This window comes from Mycetomoellerius zeteki, unplaced genomic scaffold (genome assembly GCF_001594055.1).
Source record: "Mycetomoellerius zeteki isolate Tzet28-1 unplaced genomic scaffold, Tzet1.0 scaffold425, whole genome shotgun sequence".
In the NCBI taxonomy this organism is placed as follows: domain Eukaryota; kingdom Metazoa; phylum Arthropoda; class Insecta; order Hymenoptera; family Formicidae; genus Mycetomoellerius; species Mycetomoellerius zeteki.
In genome coordinates this window covers 153,140-155,544 of record NW_017257420.1, presented here as the reverse complement: position 1 = coordinate 155,544, position 2,405 = coordinate 153,140, and the positions used below count along the sequence as shown (strand labels likewise).

The window sequence follows — 2,405 nt, the reverse complement described above, 5'->3', positions numbered from 1 at the left end:
TCGCACGTGTCGCACATACTATTTTTCATTACACGTGCGTGGTAAAGTTGGGGTGGGGGGGGCTATGTGGTGGGGTCCAGGGGTCAAGGGGGCGAAGCCCCCCGCCCCCGATTGGAAGAAAACAATTAAGAAATCAATTACATGTAACGCCAACACATACATATGTCCACACACTCACACACATACATATATATATATATATATGTATTTTCCGGACTGCTGTCGACAGCTGTATGCAACTGTGTCGAAAGTCTCGTGGCGCTACTTGTCGCACACGTGACGTTACTTTCCGCACGGTCTAGTTACTTCCCGCACGGTCCTTACTTCCCGCACAGTTGTCGGAAAATGGCTACTTTTCGCACCTCAAAGAGTGCGGGAAGGAGCCACTTTCGATGCACATGTAATGAAAAAGATTTTACTGGTACTTACTTATACTGCTTTTAATTCGAATTCCTGCAGAGTTCTCCATGCTGATTACATCTTCCTCTTGTGTTTCATCTTCCGGATATAGAACCAGCATAAATTCTGAACTACCGTGTAGTGCGTTCTCATCATGCTCTTGCAGTATTCTTTGCGATTGCGGATTATCTAATGGTAATAATATAGATTCATTTACAACGGTCTGTTTTTTTGGAATTAAATTTGAAGATGATAAAAATTGATGATTTGCTGTGGTATGACTCTCTTCATTTTGATGTTCTTGAATTCTTGACACGTAGAGTGAAGAGAGACTCCTTTCTTTGGTTATAAAATGTGATGTGATATCGTCTTCGATAACTGGAGAAGAGACTAGCATGGTTGGTACTGGTTTTAATGTCATCGTTATTTCTTCTTTCGTAATAACATCTTGCTACATTAAAAAATAAATATATTATTATAGTATCTTCTTTCTTTTAATCTAGAATTTAATTATAGCGTTTTTTTACATTCGATTATTTCTTACCTTGTCTTTCGTATTTGTCGCAATATTTGATCGATTGGTATGATTTGCAAGAAAAACTTGTTGCTTCGTGGAATTGTGCTCTCTTGATCTGGCTGGAGGAATCGGAGGTTGTTCTTTTTCCAAAGTATCCAGTGCAAATGTTACTCTACTGTCAGCTCTAGACGGTCTATCCAATATAGAAGTTGGCATTGCGAGCCGTTGCACTGAAGCTGATCGCTCGTCGTATTTAAAGCGACCATTACTTTCGTCGTCTCGGGTTTTAGCTTCTTCTCTCGTTAGACTTCTAGTCCTTTGCGCTGGCATAGTGAAACTCACCTCTCGTTTATCGCCACGAGATCTGCTGATCTCTCGATGACTTTGCGATTTTTCATTCAAAGATGATGTTACGATTCTACAATATAAAATTATGAATTCATTGTTGTGTAACTAAATATATGCTAAATTTAAATATTTATCGATAATATAAAGTACCTTCGTTTAATGTCTGGAATGAAGATAACATCGCTTTCTTCACTCGGATCGCTGACTCCATAAGGATTCTCAGCTTTCACACGAAATTTGTATTCAGAACCTTCGATCAATTCTGTTAATGTCGCGGTTGTGCGTCTGCTTGTAACTGCTTTAAGCCATACCTCCCAGCCAATCTAAAACATCATTGCCAAGTTTCTGAAAATTTATACATATGGAAATAATAGTTTCAATTACGTACTCTGTAGTATTCGACAATATAAGTCCCGATTTTACATCCGCCGTCATCTTCTGGTTCTTTCCATGACAACGTCACCGATCTACCTAACGTCATCGCAACAGTTATTTTACCAGGAGCAGCGGGTCGATCTGTTGATAAAATCGATAACTCGAAAAAATAAATAACTTATCAAACTTATGACAGTTTAAAATCCTAGTGTTTAAATTAATGTAACATTATCACCTGTCACAGTGACCAGAAAAGACGCGGTATCTTCGCCCAATTTGTTTGTGGCTTTAACAGTGTATTCTCCTCGATCACTTCGTTTGGCATCTGGTATTCTCAGTACCGATTCACCATCCATCACTTCAAATATATGTCTAGTATCTTTGGATATCAGCTCTCCGTCATGATACCAGGTGACAAAAGGCGTTGGTCTACCTGCTAAAGATACTTTCAGTCTAATAGTCTCATCTTGCTCGAAAAGCAAACCATCCTCATATTGACGTGGTAATCGTATCCGTGGAGGTGCTAGGACAAATAATTCAACAATTTATCGATATTATGAAAAATCATGTTTATTCGCTTCGACTGAATACAGGATTCTTCTTATTTAAAATTTGAATCACATGTTTATGAATTCCTTATTTTGATAATTTACCTTCGAGAATTAATTTAGCTCTGGTAGCAATATGACCTGCTCGATTGGTGGCAGTACATTTAATTTCACCCTCATCATTAAGCGCGGTCTGGTGAATCAAGAGAACACTCTTT

General features: G+C 38.5%; 1 protein-coding gene across 1 annotated transcript in view; it reads right to left on the bottom strand.

Annotated features, from left to right (window-relative positions):
• The window catches only part of LOC108726475 (uncharacterized), a 45,626-nt gene that overhangs the window by 41,295 nt on the left and 1,926 nt on the right, over positions 1 to 2,405 (bottom strand). Inside the window, 6 exon segments of the mRNA XM_018454065.1 lie at positions 430 to 850; positions 944 to 1,334; positions 1,415 to 1,587; positions 1,653 to 1,780; positions 1,875 to 2,162; positions 2,293 to 2,405. The exon segment at positions 2,293 to 2,405 is cut by the window's right edge and continues 17 nt beyond it. Coding sequence (XP_018309567.1) covers positions 430 to 850; positions 944 to 1,334; positions 1,415 to 1,587; positions 1,653 to 1,780; positions 1,875 to 2,162; positions 2,293 to 2,405 — 1,514 coding nt within the window.